Source organism: Parasteatoda tepidariorum, chromosome 4, assembly GCF_982258835.1.
Source record: "Parasteatoda tepidariorum strain Cologne lab strain chromosome 4, Ptep-v5.0, whole genome shotgun sequence".
Classification (NCBI taxonomy): Eukaryota; Metazoa; Arthropoda; class Arachnida; order Araneae; family Theridiidae; genus Parasteatoda; species Parasteatoda tepidariorum.
Window position 1 is genome coordinate 23045912 of NC_141758.1, and position 17293 is coordinate 23063204.

At 28.4% G+C, this 17293-nt stretch overlaps 1 protein-coding gene across 2 annotated transcripts in view; it reads right to left on the bottom strand.

Moving 5' to 3' along the window:
* LOC107444084 (mpv17-like protein) overlaps nt 1-16311 on the bottom strand; it is a 31118-nt gene extending 14807 nt beyond the window's left edge. Inside the window, exon 1 of one of the 2 annotated variants that reach the window (XM_016058176.5) lies at nt 5354-7819. In XM_016058176.5, coding sequence (XP_015913662.2) covers nt 5354-5669 — 316 coding nt within the window. In that variant the 5' untranslated portion in view covers nt 5670-7819. Of the gene's footprint in view, nt 1-5353; nt 7820-15656 lie in introns of those variants that run through there. The other variant, XM_087160774.1, reaches the window with a different exon arrangement.
* Nucleotides 16312-17293: the final 982 nt, after the last annotated feature.

Consider the following 17293-nt stretch of genomic DNA (forward strand, 5'->3'; position numbering starts at 1 on the left):
ATTAAATATGTAAAACTTTAATTGCTAAACGTAACAGAAATGAAGGAAATATATACCAGATATTTTTTGATAATTTAATTTACAGGAAGATTTTAACGAATTGTACAATCATAAAAAAATAACTAAATACATCTATTCAATAAAATGCGTTATAGATTATTTTAAAGAACAGCATGGCAATATAAGCTTTAAAATTGCTATAAATTGTACATATTTGAAAAATAAAGTTTTCAACGAAAAACTTGAATTATTAATATGCCTACAAAAAAATGAAATTTTGAAAATGAAGTTAAATCAAAAATGAAAAACTACTCTAAAACCAAATTTTCATTTTATATTTTCGTGGCCTGTCACTGTCCCCCTAATAAACGTTCATTTCATTTTTATTTATTATTTCATTTTTTTATTTATTTATTTTTTTAATTATTTATTTATTATTATCTTTTTTTTTTCTTTTCTTTTTTTTGAGCTCTGATATTTAGCAGTAGGAACTCTGACTTTTTCCACGGGCAACTAAAAATGCAAAAAGTGCTGACTAATACAATACAAAATTTTATTAAAAAGAAATTAAAATTAGCAAACTTTTCTAACATATATTTTCAGCTTACTATTGAAATTGAATGAATGCAAAGAATGTTTCTGCTTCAAATATGAATAATTTGAAATGCAAGTCTTATTTACGATTGAATAATTAAATAAAAATTAATTAAGTTTCTACCACTTTTTACATGTATAGTAGGGAAAAAAAACCTAGTTAATACATTTTCTTCAGCTTATATAATAAGATAACTTAAAAATTTTATCATTGCCATTAAAGTAGTAACTAGCAAAAAAAAAAATATTATTGCAGGTTAAACATTCGTTCTTCTAAGTTCAGTTTTCTGCATTATTTTATCGGAACTCTAGGCAATAAATTAATTAATCGATAGTCGTTAATCAAATGACATAATTTAAAGATTAACAAATGTCTTCGTTTTAATTTATATTCGAATTCAAGAAATCACAACGCCATTGAGGATTTTAACATTTCTTACAAGGAATTAATAAATTCGAGGAGGCCTACACTTCATACTTATCAAAAATCATTTTTATAAAATGAAGGTAATAGTTATTAAAAACTAATTTTATGACATAAATGAAATACTTATCGAGAACTAATTTTTTAACATGAATGAAATACTTAGCAAGAACTAATTTTATAAAATTAAAAAAATACTTATCGAGAAGTTCTTTTTTAACGCGAATGATATACTTATTGAGAATTAATTTTATAAAATGAATGAATTACTTATGGAAAACAAATTTTCTAACATGAATTAAATACTTAACGAGAACTAATTTTATAAAATGAATAAAATACTTATCGAGAAGTAATTTTAAAAAATGAATGAAATACTTATGGAGAACTAATTTTAAAACATGAATAAAATACTTAACGAGAACTAATTTTATAAAATGTATGAAATACTTATCGAGAACTAAGTTTATAAAATGAATGAAATACTTTAAAAAACTAATTTTGTAAAATGAATGAAATACTTATCGAGAACTAATTTTATAAAATGAATGAAATACTTATCGAGAACTAATTTTGTAAAATGAATGAAATACTTATCGAGAACTAATTTTATAAAATGAATGAAATATTTATCGAGAACTAATTTTATAAAATGAATGAAATACTTATCGAGAACTAATTTTATAAAATGAATGAAATACTTATCGAAAACTAATTTTGTAAAATGAATGAAATACTTATCGAGAACTAATTTTATAAAATGAATGAAATACTTATCAAGAACTAATTTTATAAAATGAATGAAATAATATCAAGAACTAATTTTATAAAATGAATGAAATATTTATCGAGGACTAATTTTTTAAAGCTAATGAAATACTTAGCGAGAATTAATTTTGTAACATAAATAAAGTACTTAGAGAGAACTAATTTTATAAAATAAATGAAATACTTATCGAAATATAGATAAGACAAGCAAAAATATATAAAGATTTTTTAAAAGAGAAAAAACATTTTTTTTTAAATATTCACAAATTTAAAAAAAATCTAAATGCAGGAAAAAAATTTGGAAAATAAATTAAGCAAATGAAGTAATCTCGGCATTAGTTCACACGATTGTATCCGAAAAAATAGTGCTTTCTACTATTGTATTAACATAGCCAAAGCAAAACTTTTTATTACAATAGTGTGAAAAGCAACAAAAAAATTGAAGCAAAATTGGAATTTTTAAAGCAAAAATGTAAAATAAAAATAAATAATAATAAAAAAGAATAAAACTAGTAAAAATAGAAAATAAAAACTCAAGAAAATACAGTGTAAAACTCAAAATGTAATATATAAATAACAAATTCAGAGGTACTTAACACTTACAGGCATTTTTTAAAAAATGATTTAAAATGTTTTTGTTACAACTTTGCCAGATTACAAAATGAGAAAATAGAAACATAAATAGAGGAAGAAGGGAATTAACTAATGGCGCGGTCTCACTGAAGTACAGAAGCGCGCTTGATTTGTTTGTTTTTTTGAAATTCTAAAAAAAATTTAAACTTGTTAATTTTTTTAAAAAACATTGTTAATACTTTTTTTCTTCGTTTTTAAAAATCTGTATACCTTTTTCTTAGTTTTCTCTATATTTTTAATCTATTTTATGAGTTCTATGTACTAGCAACTTATGCGCAATAAAAAATAAAGGTAAATGCTAAACAATTTCAACTCTTCCGAAAGTTTTTATTTTCATGTTTAATGTGGTAGCAAAACTTAATCATTCATACTTAATTCTTGTTTCAAAAAAATGCGATTTTGAATAAGTTTATCTACCACTACATTAAATAAATTCAACTTATATGTAAAATAAATGTTAACGAAGTTGTTACTTATGTCAGTTTAATTAACATTTCACGACCAAACAATTGGGGGTAAAAATAACCGATTTGAAAAACTTAGAAGTTGCCATGAAAGAACCTGAATCATTATTATTTCGTTACAAATGAATTATTCTCCATGTTCGCAAATCAATGATTTGAACTTATTTCGTTTACAAACTCTTGCCTGTAACTCAAAGAGGTAACTGTAAACACAAGGGAAATATGTTTACCTATTCTATTTGCACAATGACACAACAACAGTTTTTTTTTCCTGTTGCGTCACAATGACACAACAAAAAGAAAAAAAAGTTACTAGTATTTGTATTAAAGAAAAACAACCGGTATAAAAATGCTTATTAATATCTGATTTTGTATTTAACTCCATAGCCTCACAATGACATACAAAATAGTTTTTTCTGTTGTGTCATAATGACTCAACAATTAGCGACTACCTGTATTTAACTCCATAGCCTTGATATTTAGAACTAAACCTCAGGGTTCCCACCAGTCTTATATAATAATAATAAATGAAAACTAATAGGAGTTTATTTTTACCACTTTAACAATTAGAGATCTAGTAGTGCAAAGTTTTAATGCACACACACATTATATATATATATATATATATATATATATATATATATATATATATATATATATATATATATATATATATATATATATATATATATATATATATATATATATATATATATATATATATATTAATGGCGGACACTTGGGGATTGTCCCATTGGCCACAGGAATGCCAGAACTGCTACTCTTTTCTCGTTACCCAGTGGGCACCTGTGGCGAAGCCACCGTGGTGGAGCAGTATATTTTATTTTAAAAATAGCATCTTGCAACTGTATTAAATGATCGCGATCTTAATGTTACCGCTTTATAAAATTTTTAATACCCGTGGGAGGCCTGCAACCCAGAAGACAAGGAATCTCCCTTCAACAAGCAATGGAAAAAAGCTCGCTTTTGGTGAGAACTTTTGGAGTGAGACTATCCGCATGTTCGTTACGGACTAAGGAAAAACGTGAAAACCTCCCACGGTTAGCCCACTGGCAAAGAGACTCTAATCCGTGATCAATTGTAGCTGTTCCAAGCTGTTAGTATATACGAATCGATCAGTTATCGCTGAGATATATTAGCTCATCTACTGGTTCACATCCCTTCTTCCATTATTCTTACCTTCCTTTATTCACTCGCTATCATTAAAATTCACTCATGATAACGGTTATTATAGTGACTGCCATTAATTAGCTTTCGAATTTCAAAGTAAACCATCTTAAAAATAGCTATGTGTGAAATAAACTACTTAACGTGAGAAAAAAATCTAAATAACCGAGCCGTGTAAAAAGAATTTTTTTTAAAAAAAACGGTAGTTATAGTAATGGAAAGTAATAATAAAGCAAATTTTCTAAAATAAAAAATAGCTCTCAGAAATAGCAGTCAGGAGACTAACACAGGTTTGTAAATTTATAATGAGTAAATAAATGAATTTAAAAAAAAAAATAGCAAAAGCATGGAATTAAGCTTATTTACATAAGGTTGAACCCCTTATGTGTCTGGGATCAAATTTGTTAAATATTAAATAAGTAAACTAATGAATAATTAATTGTTTATTATATAAATTAAAGCCCCCCAATTGGTGCACTGGGTATAGAGCCTTGGTCTAACCTGACGGGGCGGATCGGTATTCGATTCGCCGTGCGAAAGGCTGGCTATCAGTTTCAATTTTTCTTATCGTGTCTTTGCAGTTCGGATTTCATTCTAATGTAACATCCTAGCGGTTTCAGAGCCGAAAAAACCTACGCAAGGTTAAGCGGTTGGGGATCGTGGTGGGGAGATCAGGTGATAACTACCACCGATCAGGTGATACAATCGTCACCAGCAGCCCATTAGTGTCGCTCTTGTGCAATGTTAGCACGTTGAATGCCATGGAGGTCACCGGTGACCAGCGAAGCCATAATTATTAGAACCCATAATTCGAGTAACCCATAGTTCGATTTTTTTGTATTATTATCGTTACTAAAATGGTTTGAAGAAATGAATGCAATACAGAACACACAAAAATAGTTTTATTTATGTACACAGAGATGCCAACTTGCTCCGGACAGCGAATAAATATTTTCATGTGGTAGTTTATTAATTGTGATTCTGGGTTTAAAATATTCAGTTTAGTAGATTTTTATCCACCACTATTTCTAAAAAATTCGTAGGCTTATATGATTCAACATTTTTTTTAGAAAATTCATACTAAACCTTTTACAATCATTAGCAAAATCTGTCTACTATTTGCGAATTTAGTTAGCAGTTATTTACCGTTTGGCTAGACGGGAAAGTAGCGTGGCATTCAACGTGTAAAAAACCAAACTAAATAAAGTTAAATTATTTTTTTTTCTTTAAAAATTAGAAAATATTAAATAAAAATTTACACCTTATAAAGAAAATGCCTTACCAGTAAAAAACATGGACTGAGCTATAGGAGATCCAACGAGTTGATCAATAGCTACTTTCCTCAGTGCCCACAAACCAGCAGCTGGAAGTAAATAATCTAGAAGTCTGAACCAACAAAATAGCCAAGGTCCTAAAACAGCAGTTCCAAAAGTTGCGTACCTCATAACACTTTTCCAGTCAATAGCAGTTTTATTGGGATCCACTTGTAAAAGCACAATTTGTTGTGATAATTCGGCAGTAACATACATTGAGCCAAATGATGTCATACTCATCAGCAAAGGCCGTTGCTTGAAAATTTGCTTTATTCTGCTCAGCATAGCTCTATTTTGTTTCAAAAACTGCTTTCATAATATTCCCTTTGAGAAATGTCTTCTGCTATGAGCGCAGCGTTTGTATGCGTAAACGGCAGCATTTGCGTTTATTTTCTATCGCTTAGCAAAATTAAACTTACAAATCGGCGAATACAGTCGAATGTTTACAACACGACGTTAGATACTCAATCATCACGCTCAGCTGACTTCCTTAAATTCCCTCCAAATAGATTTGACACATTAAAAATCGCCTCTGTAATCTGACGTCAAGGAAAGGAAAATGGTAATAATTGCACAGCAGCGCGGAAAAATAAGTTTTTGTTTTGTTCTAAATATGGGTGGTTTTGCGTAATGCTGATACCGCAAGTGATTTTTCTGACACAATCTTATTTCATAATCTGATTACTCTTGAATGAATATTATCTTTTTCTGAAACAGAGGAACTGAGGTGCAAATAATAAAAACAAATGTTTTCTGGATATTTAAAAAAAAAACGAAGAAAGAATTATCATTAAATTCTTGCTATCGTATGTAAATATCTTTAACCATAGAATTGTTGTTATCGTTTGCAATTTTTTTTAATCAATAAATTTTTATTATCGTTTCATTCTTATATTCGTTTGCAATTTCTTCAATTATTTAATTCTTGTTATTGTTTTTAGTTCTTTCAATCATTAAATTTTTGTTATCGTTTGCAATTTCTTCAATCATTAAATTCTTACTATCGTTTCGTTCTTATATTTGCTTACAATTTCCTTAAACATTAAATTCTTGTTATTGTTTTTAGTTTCTTCAATCATTGAATTTTTGTTATCGTTGCAATTTCTTCAATCATTAAATTTTTATTACAGTTTTGTTCTTATATTCGTTTGCAATTTCATTAATCATTGAATTCTTATTATCGTTTGCAATTTTTTTATTCACTAAATTCTTATTATCGTTTGCAATTTCTTTATTCACTAAATTCTTGTTATCAATGCAATATCATTTATAACTAAAATAGACCAACAAGTCAAACAAATAATGAAGAAATATTTAGCAGTGCTTGATAGCCTTTTTCAGTAATTATAAACAATGAATTGTTTGTTTTCATAATACTATTGAAGAATCAAAAGCATAACGAATGAAATGTGTGAATGAATATTTAAATTAAATAATTATTCACAAAATCGTGGCGAAAGTTAAAATACTACTCGTTAAAGTAGTAAATATATATTTTAAACCAGTGGCTCTTAAAAAAAATCGGAAAATGTGACTTTATAAAATAAAATTTTACACCGAAAACGAACTTTTAATTTATTTTTTTTTTACGTATTATTACTTTCAATTAAAATTGAGAGTTAAAAAAACTACTTGCCAAAGATATGTAATTTGAAACAGTGATCAAGTTATATAGATGTAGTGAGACATATATTAAAATCTTTCTCCAAACGGAAAAATGATGTATTCAATTTTAATAAGTATTTAAGCTCTACGTGTACAAGAAAATGCCTAGTAAGTTTTTACTTGAAAGTGAAATATACATAATAATTCAGTATTTAAGTTCTATGGTTAGAAAAAAATGTATATTGATTTTTAATTTGAAACCTTTATAGTATAATATAAAAATCTAGATGTATAACAAAATGAGTATTGATTTCTTTTTCGAAAGCAAGAAATATAATTTAAATCGATAATCAAATTCTATTCATAAAATAAAATGTGTACAAAATTCTTTCACAAAAAAAACTAAATTCAAACTTACCAGCGATCATTTTCTTTATTAAAATTTTTTCTAAATTATTCTTTATTATGTCATTTAGAAGTGTCAATGTGATACTCTAATTTTATATACGATATTCTTATTAAAAATATATTTTTATGAAAGTCGCAAAAAGAATTTTTTTCTATTTATAGGAGCATGCATCTATCACTCTTTCAAAATTATATCTAACTTTTCAAACTTAATTTCATAATCACGTGATTTTTTTATTTTCGAATACTTCTGTAATAATAAACTAGACAGCGAAAAATAAATCCAAATAAAGCTCAATAAAATGACTGATAAATAATAAAGGCAACTAAATTCTGTGCTGAAAGAAATTTTTTACGGAGAATTGTTTACCAAGCTCTCCGAACGTACGTCCAAGTGAATTCAATCTATGGAGTTAAATAACAACTGCGCTTGCGTGAAATGGAAGAGTCCAGTTATAGAATAGGGACATGCTCGCATACTTGGCTGCAACTTCGCGAAATAATAGATATTGTTGATTAGTTTGGAAGACAAAAATAGCTTAGTTTTATTTTGTAATTAAATGTATTAGCAATATAAATATTTGTCTCTTAGAAATTATTTTATGAAGTTAAATATATGATTTTCAAATAAATTTAATAATGTAATTTTAAGGCATTACAAGTATTTATGTACATTATCTATTACTTTATGTACATTCAAATTATCTAACATTAAAATTTACTATTATAATTACACTGAAAAGAAAGGTCATGCACAAAATTAAAATTTTTTCTTCATTAAATTTTTTTTTAAATAAAATTAGGAATATTTGTGGGAAATTATTAATTTTTTACTAAAGAATAATTTCGGCTTACATTTATGTAAAAAAAAAAAATGAATTTATATTTTTTTTAAATAAACATGTCTTTACGATGTTTTTTTTTTAATTAAATAAAGTTTTTTTATTTGTTTATTTATTGCTGCTTCCAGCGAATCGAGAATTTTGGGGCTTATCAAGATTTTTGTCGAAAGCATCATCCACACACCTCTGCAAACCACTGAAATGGGCTCAAGCCTTCCACTAATTTTCTAGATAGGGTTTAGTAATAAGTACTACGGACTAGTCCAAGTATTTATAGTGACACAAGACTTTGAGAGAAAACTGATTTAATAAAAATGTAGTAGAACATTTATGTTGTTGTTGTTGCACGCCCCGTTATACACCCTCAAAAAATCCAACACCGTCAATGGCTTATCGGCTAAATCCTGCTTGGTGAGCCCCAGGCACGCGAGGATGTGGTGAGACGAAGCCTGCTCTGAAGAACAGTTGGTACAAATTTCAAAGTTCTTAGATCCTTCCGAAAATTACATTGATTTAAGGTGACCGCTTCAAAAGCGGGCAAAAATAGTTTGTTCCTGTCTATTAAAACCTTGGGCCAGGGAGCCTCCAGGTCGAGAACTCTGATACCATGGGTGCTTTGGGCAGGGACCGATCAAGACAAATTCAGGCCCAAGGCCCACCGAATTTTCCGGGCCCTTTACAAGATATTTTGAAATTAAATTACGTAAGAGTAGTCCTAACAACGAAAAAGAATCTATTGAACTGTATGATTCAAGAGAAACATTAAGAAATTTTGAAAGCAGACAATTGAAGATTATATTTCTGAGAAAAAGCTTACGTATCTATAAATTAAAGCAAAATATAAAACAACTAAACAATGTTATATCAAAATAAAAATAATTGGGTGGCCACAAACAATTGAAATCAGTGATTTTTGCTAAAAGTCACTGATTTTTATTTAATACTGTTTGTTGTAACCAGGGTGTATAAAAATCATGATTTTTTTTAAAAAATCAAAAAAATCGGATTTTTTTGATTTTAATCGGATTTTTTTGATTTTAATCATGATTTTTTTATAATTTCAATTCTATGGAATATAATCAATTTTGTGTACCATAGATTTAAAGTTGTATTGTATTACTATTGTTACTTATGGTATACATTGGAAATAAACATTACTAACCATTATCAACAAAATATTTCTTAATTTAACCCTTTCGCGCCGACTGTCACAAATACGTGACAGCAAAAAACCGTATCAATCAGGGTAAGAAGATAAAACTGGTAATCAAAGTATTTCTTTAGCAGTTTATTTGTAGGCGGAGTTATAATTTTTTGATTTATGTAATTCACCATTACTTTGTTCAAAATAAAACTATTTAGTTATACTTTGAATTAACATTGATTATATATATGATTAAACTAACAATAATTAAAATAAAAGCAAAGTAAGTCTGTCAAATTAGTAACGACTACATTTAAGTTACCGTTTTTTATTTAATTGCAACTTGATTCTGATTTTGTACGAATGCTTTTCTGAATCACCCGTCCCCAAGGGGTTAAAAGCAAAAGGTGAAATAAGAAATAAACAATAACAAAGTGATTTCAAACTACAAATCAAGAAAGAAATTGTTTATCAAACAATATGTGATAATTATTAATTCTACATCTACAATATCAAATTATTTAAACAATCATTTAATTAGTTTTATTTAAAGATTTAAACATAAGGACTAATTTAGCTGCCCTTTCTACACCCAATTGATTCCGTAGTTTAGTATGTACAAGTCCAAAAGTGGAAAACATCCTCTCTATCCCTGCAGTTGTTCCTTTTGCAGTACATAACAACTGTATTGCATCAAACTCTTTTTGACCTACACAGTTCTTTAGAAGCGCAATTGATTTCCACCATTCCAAGATGTTTAAAGATTCTAGAGATTCTTTATCAAACAAAGTTCCATTAAACGGAGGAGAGCGTACAATGAATTTTAGCAAAATACTTAATAAGGAGGTTTCTCCATACTTTTCTTTAACGAAGTTTACAGCTTGATCTTTTTCATTTAGTATTAAACATTGTACTTCAGAATTAGGATCCAAGAGGTAAGCTAGGAAATGAGCTGGTGTTAACGCTTGTTCATATCGTTTAGTAAAAAAATTTTTGCAGCAATTATTATTAGAATCTTTCAGAGTTTCCTTTAAATTTTTCCAGATGTTGACAACATTTGATAAACTACAATTATCTTTTTGCATTTTATCTAATGCTACAGAAATGGGTTTTAACATTAAAAGCATATCTTCTGCATTTCTTTTAATTGCCATATTCATGACTTTTGACCTGATATTGGTGTCGATATCATCCCTATTATCCTCACAAACTTGCATGAAAGTTGACCAATTCTTGATGTAGCTTTCTAATGAATCACACATAGAATTCCAGCGCACTTCAGTTGGCCGAATTAATCCAGTACCTTTAAGCTCATTGTATTTAGCTCTAATTATTTGATGATTTCGGAAATATGATTAAAATCAGTGATTTTTTTTAAAAAATCATTTGATTTAAATCATGATTTTAATCAATGATTTTAATCATTTGATTAAAATCATTTACACCCTGGTTGTAACACTGTTTTTTTATTTAATTCTTAAACCAACACAAAGCTAGCCCACCTTTCATTAGATTTTTTACTAATTTTTGAGGCCCCTCTGAAATTATGGGCCCTAGGCCCATGCCTATTGGGCCTAGGCGATAATCAAGCCCTGGCTTTGGGGAGACATTCCAAGTGGTTTTGTTTTTGTGTTTTATTTTTAGAAGACTTCCAAAGCACCAGCTTTAGCCAAAATGTCCGCAATCTCGTTACCTCCAAAATCGACGTGGGAAGGTATCCACTGCAGATGAATCTAATGCGAAATGGAAAGCCACTTTAACTTTTTGAGTATTGACACTCCAGCACTATCTCTCACCCTTTGTCAATTGGTCAAGTGCTGTATTGCACTTCTGCTATCAGACAGGACCCATATCTCGTTTCCATGAGGAAGAAACACAAGAGAATCAAGGTGACATTTATGATTAAGCAAAGTAAATTTTTTTATCATTTGCTACCACCTTAAATTTGAAAATAATTATATTGATATTTGATAGCTGCTATATCTTTTGTTTATATGCGAAAATTTCATATTTAACGTGGTAGAGAAATTCGTGTCATTCCATTAAATTCTTTTTATTATAATAATAATTATATATGTGTTTGACTACCACTTCATATAAATAATTACAACAAATATATAAAAGCATAATTTACAATCACATATTAATTTTAAAAAAATTATGGTACAAAGTCACCGGTTGCTTATGTAATTTCAATTGTCCCATTTTTTTTCATTTAACTGCTTATTGGTGGGTGGGTGGTTGTTTTCAGGGGTCTAGGATGCTTATATTATTGTAGCTATAGGGGTCGGACAAACATATAGAAACATTTCTTTACTAGCTATGCAAACTATCTTCCTTTTAAGAACAAATATTTTGGAAGATTTTACATGCAAACTAGTGGCACAGTTTGAAAGATCGAACTTGAAACTTTCAGAAATAGCGTCCTTTTTTCAAATTTAAAAAAAGAAAAAAATATGTGTTGAGTGAGAAGACCATATGATGGATTTAGAATCTCAGCGTCTGCTTACGAAGAAGACTGAAATTCATCGACGTTGAAAGTCGATATATTTGAAAACAAAAAATTAGAATAGGCTTGTGTTACTAATTTTTTTTAAATTTAGGCTGTACCTACAACTGAGAAATATCCAATCAGTTTAATTACTTTTATAACTACTTTTTACGGAAAGTCACTTTTCTCATCATTGTTGGTTTACACTTCGTAAACGGGGTAATGGGTTAAAATCAAAAGTAAAGGCTTTAATTTTATACTCTAAGCATTATTTTGCTGAAAGCATTTAACTGAACTTACGGACAAATATTTTAAATATTTAAAAAATGCATAAATATACTTTTATAAAATCCCTAACTTGACAATTTTATTTCACTTAAACATCAATCATCAAGTGTGATAAAATAATTTAAATAAAACAATAATTCAATTACAAAAATTCGGAACAACAATCAATAACAACATATTTTCATGAGCCCAAAAATCCTATAATAATAAAATAAAATAACTTTTCTTGGTCTTATTTAACACAGCAATACATTAAAGTCACGTGTTTTTTTTTTTTTTTTTTTTGCTTTTTTTTCGTAGTAATATTTATTTTTTAAGAAGCAGCAAGTGTACATACGTATATAGACCTATACGCTCTTTAAAAATTTGAACATTCAGATAAAAAATAAAATAAAAATATCATTTTAAAACAAAATCTAGCTTTCCGAGCAATTTCCGATCTGAAATCCTCCTTCGATAAATGCAACAAAAAGTTTCTCCCGAAGTGTAATTTATAAGTGAAATTTCACATAATCGTATCAACACTTAAAATCAACATCAACTGAAGCCTTTAACATTCATGTTTAAATTATTTTTATACAATAATAGTAAAAATCATCTTAAATTAAATTTGAAAAATCGAAAATAGAATTATCAGTGCTTTTTTTTACCAATCTAAATATAAAATGTTAAATTAAAATAAAAGATATTTAATTGTTGCAGGGTTGCCAACTGCTTCGCTCTCTGAAAAACTTTTAATAAAGTGGTAGCGAATTAATAGTATAACTTGCAATATATGATCTTTATAATTTTTTATATTTAGTGGTGGAAAATTATTTAAAATTAAAAATACTAAACGAAAAATATCTTAAATTTCGTTACCGATAGAAAATACTATCTTGCAAAGCGAAGCAAGTCGGCATCTCTGCTATTGCGTCGACAATGCTCATTCATTTTCAATTAGTTACATTAACATGAGGAATGTCGTCATTAATCAATTTTAAGACTTATTATTTCCTAATGAGCTTCTCAATTACAGAGATTATAGCTATCCTGATAAATCAGGAAAGAACCCTTTCAAAATTAAAAAATATATATATATATATATATATATATATATATATATATATATATATATATATCAAAGTTAATTCGCGATTTATCCGCTGATGGAACATGACTATCACAACAAATGAAAATTAAAAGATAAATGATGGAAAGAACTTGTAATTCAATTATTTCCTTTTTCTCATTTATTTCGATGAAACCAGGGCTTACATTATATATAACCTTATTAATGTAACAACCACTCCATAAAAAGAGAGAAATATTTTTCAGTAACATTAGTTATTCTAGCTAATTTCGTGTTTTTATTTGTAAAAGAATCGATATTACATTTTCAAGTATATCTTATATATGAAAAAAAAAAGTCGTTTCATGTTTTAAATGGTCCCAAATTGCAATTCATTCCAAAACTGTTCAAGTAATAAGCTTCTTCTATCCAATGTTAAAGCCACACTTTTAAACTATAACTTTATTTATTTATTTAGCTGTGTTTGCTAAACATTCTAACAAGTTATTATTCTCACTTAACTCAAATTGAAATAACACTTGTAACATAAATACTAGGCATTAAAGTTTTGATTTTACACCCACGCAATATTGATACAAGATAATTCAACGTTTGATCTTTCATTTAAATGAGATTTCTATGAAGTTGATCTCAATTTAAATGAGAAATTGAATTTTAAATATACGACTTTTTGAAATTCAATTTCTCAGGAGCATTTCAACAGATTTTGGTCAAATTTGATATTTTGCCATGTAAAATTATATTCTTTAAAATGATCAAGAAATTGTAAACCTTACATTTCAAATTTTTTTCGCCTATTATTAAGTAATATAGTAAAAAATAATAAAAAATTACCAAAAGTTATTTTTTGCATAGAATTATCTTCGGATATATGAATTTTATAATTGTGCACGAAAGATTTTCAATTCACTTAAATAGCTCTCGAGATATATAACAAAATACGCAAAAAAAGTAAAATTAACATTAAGGTGTCTAAACTTTGGAGAGCTCTCCCGACTAAACTATTAAGACCATATTTCCCAGATTGCGGCTACCCCTCCTATTTCGGGGGGTCAGAAATCCGAATCCCTCGAAACAAAGGTATGTTTATTCAGAGAAAGAACGTTTTTGTGTCTGATTTCGTAACTTAAAATATCGTCTGCACTTATTATTTAGCATATTTGAGGTCACCCCCCGAATCATTAAGATTGAGTCCTAGAACGTGAAGATCATTTCATTAGATCAAAAGTTTTTCAGGATGGCCCGTTTTTGTTTTTTGTTTTTTTTCTCATTGTACGTTAATAAATAAAATAATAAATAAATGCATTCTTATGTTAATAAATAAAGTAATAAATAAATGCATTTTTAAGTTAATAAATAAAGTATTAAAGAAATTATTAATGGTTGTTATAAATCTACGGTAATAGATGTAGAAATTCGAGTTTACTAAACATACTCAGGCGTTGAGATTAATATATATTTTATGGGATCCCAAAAATCTTGCAAAATTTCAGCACTAGTAGGAAAAGTACGTAAACAAATAAAATAGCAAATAAATAAATTTTTACGTTAATGAATAAAGTATTAAAGAAATTATTAATAGCTGTTATAAAATTACGGTAATAAATGAATAAATTCGAGTTTACTAAACATACTGTAACGGCCGTTGAGATTAATATATATTTTCAGGGTTCCCAAAAACCTTGGCAAAATTTTAGCACTAGTAGGAAATGTACGTAAATAAATAAAAGTAGCATATAAATAAATTTTTACGTTAATAAATAAAGAAATAAAGGAATTATTAATAGTTATTATAAATTTACATTAATAAAGAAAATAATTCGAATTTAATCAACACACTCGTAGCCGTTGATGGAGATTAATAATTATTGTCTGGGCTCAGACGATTCTTATAAATTTTTAATTGGGTATAATATGAAAAAAACACAACTACTTCGATTTAGTAGGAACAACATATGACGCAATGCTAAACGAATGGAATTTAGTTGTTGTTTATTTAGTTATTGTTATTAGTAGTTGTTTTTATTTGTTTTAGTTGTTGTTGTTTATTTAGTTGTATTTAGTTTCAATAACTTTTCTTTATAATGCAATAAAATCTGGCGAGCAGCTATTTAAACGATCGAACACTTCGTTTGTTTATTTGTGGCTTGAAGTTAGGCTCGCAGAAAATGCCGTTCATGGGTTAAATTTAGTAGGAACAACACAACCTGTGACGTAGGCTATATTATACCCAATTAGAGTAGTAAATTTACGTTAATAAATAAAGTAATTCAAGTTACTAAACATAAAAACTCACAGCTGTTGAAGTAAATATATATTATCAGGGTTCCCACGAATCTTACAAATTTGTAATAATAGTAGCAAATATACGTTGCTAAATGACGTAATTAGAGTTAATTAAACATAAATAAAAGCTACTCACCAGTGAAAAATATAGTAATACTAGCTGGAGAACTAATACATTGATCGGTTACAGCTTTTCTTAAAGACATTAACACAGTTGTTGCTGGCAACCAGGAATCTAAAACTCTATACCAATAAAAAAGCGGAGGCCCAATACCAATTAATCCAATAACCGCATATCGTCCAACAGTTTTCCAATCTATTGATTTCTTTTCTGGGTCTACACGAGTCAGAATCGTCTGCTGTGTCACCTCAGCACCAACATACATCGTTCCGAAAGAGACCATATTCATCAACAATGGCCTCTTCTGGAATATTTGTTTAGTCCTACTCCACATGGTTAATATTGTGGAATAAACGCTAGAGTTGTCACACAATTAGAAGAATATTAAAACGCGTTCGATGAGCACGATGGTAAACTGGCGGCCTTGGCTGCTTTTCAAAACTACTTTTCCAGCTGTTTTCCTTTTTCATTTAACTTTTTTCTTTTTTTTCTTTTTACAACGCAGATTAAGCAGTGCGGATGTTGAAATTAGATGGGAAGAATGCCAGTCGTGACGTCACGCCTACGGGGAAAAAAATATTGTTTGTAGACGAAATTTCGGTACTTCAATTCCAAAATCTGACGCTGAGATGTTTTTCTCCGTCTGGTTGATTGTTTGCTTTGTAACAACTCTTAAAGGAAGCGCCACTAGGACAGTAAATTTTATCAGTTAAGACTTATCGGATACATATTTTTAAAAAAATTTAGTAGGTATAAAAATTAGACATGATTTAATCTATTACTTAAATCAGCGCGGTAATTATTTATTCTTTTACATAAAATAGAACTATTTCGGAAACTGGTTTATAGTCTTATATTTTTAATTACCAACAATGAATGAAAACTCCAGTATTTTATAGAATCCTGACGTCTTATATTTGTCTAAGAAGTTAAAATCACTTCTGCATACATTAAAAAACAACCGTTAACTTGCATTACCAACAATATTTGAAAACTCCAGCATTTTATAAAATCCTGAAGTTTCGTATTTGTCTGAGAAGTTAAAATCTTCACTTTTGCATACATTAAAAAAAAAACAATCGCTTAGTTGCATTACCAATAATGTATGAAGACTCCAGCATTTTATAGAATCCTGACGTCTTATATTCGTCTAAGACAGGGATGGGGAAACTACGGCCCGCGGGCCAACTGTGGCCCGCCGGAAGATTTTATCCGGCCCGCGGACAGAATTTTAACTAGCCGATCAGTGGCGAATATATCTACTTTGTTTAAAACTATTTTTGTTGATTTCTTTTTTAACAAAGTACTGATGACCTTTTCACTTTCTCTATTTTTGTTCTACAAAACATAAATTAATTAAAATAGTTAGAACAAACAGCTTTAACTGGTAAAATGTTGACAGCAAAAGTTCTTTATAGAATAGCTGTAGATTTACTACAACTAGGATTTGTCTTTCTCGAGGAGCAGACATATGGAATCTAATATAGGTGAATTGTACTTCACATGAGGCTGACTACGCGTTTTAAGTTCCAACGAACGGATTTTTCTGCCGGCTCGAGTTCTAACATAATTTACTGCGTATGGAAAAGTTGCACACATACAATGTCATTGTAAATAATGGTGAAATTATTAAACGTATAAAATGGCTACTG